The sequence below is a fragment of the Montipora capricornis genome, chromosome 6 (genome assembly GCF_036669925.1).
Source record: "Montipora capricornis isolate CH-2021 chromosome 6, ASM3666992v2, whole genome shotgun sequence".
Lineage (NCBI taxonomy): Eukaryota > Metazoa > Cnidaria > Anthozoa > Scleractinia > Acroporidae > Montipora > Montipora capricornis.
The window spans coordinates 61,843,778-61,846,277 of record NC_090888.1 but is presented as its reverse complement, the minus strand read 5'-3'; the positions used below and the strand labels follow the sequence as shown (position 1 = coordinate 61,846,277).

At 38.0% G+C, this 2,500-nt stretch overlaps 1 protein-coding gene across 2 annotated transcripts in view; it reads right to left on the bottom strand.

Moving 5' to 3' along the window:
- Window positions 1-2,500, bottom strand: part of LOC138052779 (unconventional myosin-IXb-like) — a 70,841-nt gene that overhangs the window by 67,840 nt on the left and 501 nt on the right. For both annotated transcript variants that reach the window (XM_068899356.1, XM_068899358.1), the window contains exon 2: window positions 958-1,966. In XM_068899356.1, coding sequence (XP_068755457.1) covers window positions 958-1,791 — 834 coding nt within the window. In that variant the 5' untranslated portion in view covers window positions 1,792-1,966. The remainder of the gene's footprint in view (window positions 1-957; window positions 1,967-2,500) is intronic.

Sequence of the window (2,500 nt, the reverse complement as noted above, 5' to 3'; positions counted from 1 at the left end):
ACAGTAATGTACTTTTTTGCACGTAATTCAGTCCAAAGACTGCAAGGTGTATATATTTTAATAAACGTTATATTGATTGATTGAATGTGTAGCCAGGGCTTAATGCTTTATATGCATACCAAGCTGAATTTTCATATATAAATCAACAGAGAATATCTGATAGATAGAGTAGAACATCTGATAGATTTGCTTTCTAAACTAACTGGTGCTGTGGCAGTGGCTGAGTGAAACATGAAAAGTTTAATATAACAAGTTGAAAGAGGTAATATTGACCTCAGTGTTGAGTTTGAGAAGCTAACATTTGAGCATTCACTCTGATGAAGGGCTAACACTGAAAACATCAACTCCACATAACACAAAACCTCTGGGCAAGTTGTAAGTGTCCCAAATAAACCCTCCAGAAATTCACCATTATTCTTGATCAATTTCTTTTGTTTAAAAAAAATTATGATAAGGAAAAAAAGTATTTGGGCCAGCGAAGAATAAAATTACTTAAAGATTTTCCATTACATGTACAAGGTACAAAACCAATTAAAATTATCCTCCGTTAATTATTACCTTAAATTTATTGCTAATTGCTCGAAGAGTAATTCAATAATTTCAAACACCAAAAAGACATATTTTTAATATCCATGGAAGTCTTTTTAACTCAGGTTTTAAAACAAAAAGTCCAACATAGCGAAGCCAAATTTAAGATGGGGTCTAATATAAATTTTAGGACTAACACTTTAATTTAAATTAATGAAAGTTAGTTTGAAAAAGCAAGCACCAATATATATTATTGTAAGCAATAAAAAAATTCATTTGTCTCCCATGATAGCACCATAAAATAAAATTAAGAGTTAAACACAGTTTAAATAATCAGATAAAAAATGCAAATAATCCAGTGATTCAAAAATAAACACCGAGGAAACAAAAATGGCAACAAAACCAGACGTAAATAAAGTTCATTGTTACCTCTAGGACGGGTCCAACTCCAAGAATGGTTTTTTCCACGGACGAATTGGAAGCTTGCGTTTTTAATCCTAAAGCTGTAAGATGATGGACCAAAAGCTTTGTGCTTTCGGTTTTGCCAGACCCGCTTTCACCGCTGATAACCACACACTGACTCTTTTTCTCTTGTAGCATACGGTGAAATGCCACATCGGCGATGGCGAAGATGTGAGGGGGTAGCGATCCCAAGTTCCGATTAGTATAAGCATTGATAAACTTAGGATTGTACATTGGAAAAAAACGAAAAGGGTTGACAGCAATAAGTATTTCTCCCACGTAAGTGTATATTCTTCCTTGTGAAAACCTTTGCTCGAGGTATTCGAGCAACGTCTGCTCGGACAACGTTGGAAGCCGACATAGATCATCATCAGGAAGTTTCGACTCCAGATCGAAGTCTAATTCTTTACAATTTCTTACGCTCTCGTGGCAATCCATCCAATGCCTTCTCAGCAGTTCTGGTTTGTCCTGATCGTCTTCACACACTTTTTCTCTAATGAAGAGACGATATTTCGTTCGTACCTTCGGCGGCAACTTCTTCCACCCCTGCTGAACTCGGACGGGATGCTCGGAGAAATTTAGAACCCGTTCGCTCTGGTTGTCCAACACGCTATCGCGATAACAAACCTCCACCAATTCGAAATTGTCTGGCTTTCCTTTAATATCAAGACTGCCGAGCGTTAGCCGTATAACTTGTTTAGTGTTGGCGCTATCCGTCACCGACACAACAGTAGACTGCACAGCGGCTAACAACTGACCGGCAAATATTCGTAACTTGTGAATTCCTTTCCCCTCAGCCATAAAGCGAAGGTAAAAACTGATCCCTTTTTTTCCAAGCGCTGAAAGAGGCTTGCGGGCACATTGCTTTGCAAACTCACTCCGTTGTTATGCCCTTCAACTTTTTAAACTGTTCTTGCAATCCCGGTTGGGATCTTTAGAGATAAATTTCAGTCATAGCGAGAAGCCAGGCCAGCCCCTGTGGGAAAACGGATAAACAAGATACAAAACCACAGATTATATTTATAACTGAAGAATGGCATCACGTTTTTCCTGGCTTAAACAATTTCCGTCACATATTCCTTGTAAAGAAATCTGCCCCGTCTTGCTATATTCTATTCAGATTACATGTACTCCGAAAATATCGTCAGTCCACAAAGAACCAACGCCGACCTTAACACTAGTGCTCAAATATATCGCCACTGCCCAAGATATAGCTACGTAGACCAAGAACAATACTACTCTGTCGGCTTCATCGCAAAAGCCCCGGTCGATTACAACAATTAAAATCGGGATCAGGTCACTGAAAGCAATTCAAAGTGTCCTAATTTTTATTTATCAGATGCCGAAGATAACATATGTTTAGAGACAATATTTACACCACAGAGAGACTGGCTGTGAACTTCGCAACACCTTCACAAAGCAAACAATACAAAATGCTTTGAGTTAATATTGACAATTTGTTACAAGTCCATCGGTTGAGTGTTTGTTCGAGAAGTCTTTTGTCCTAATT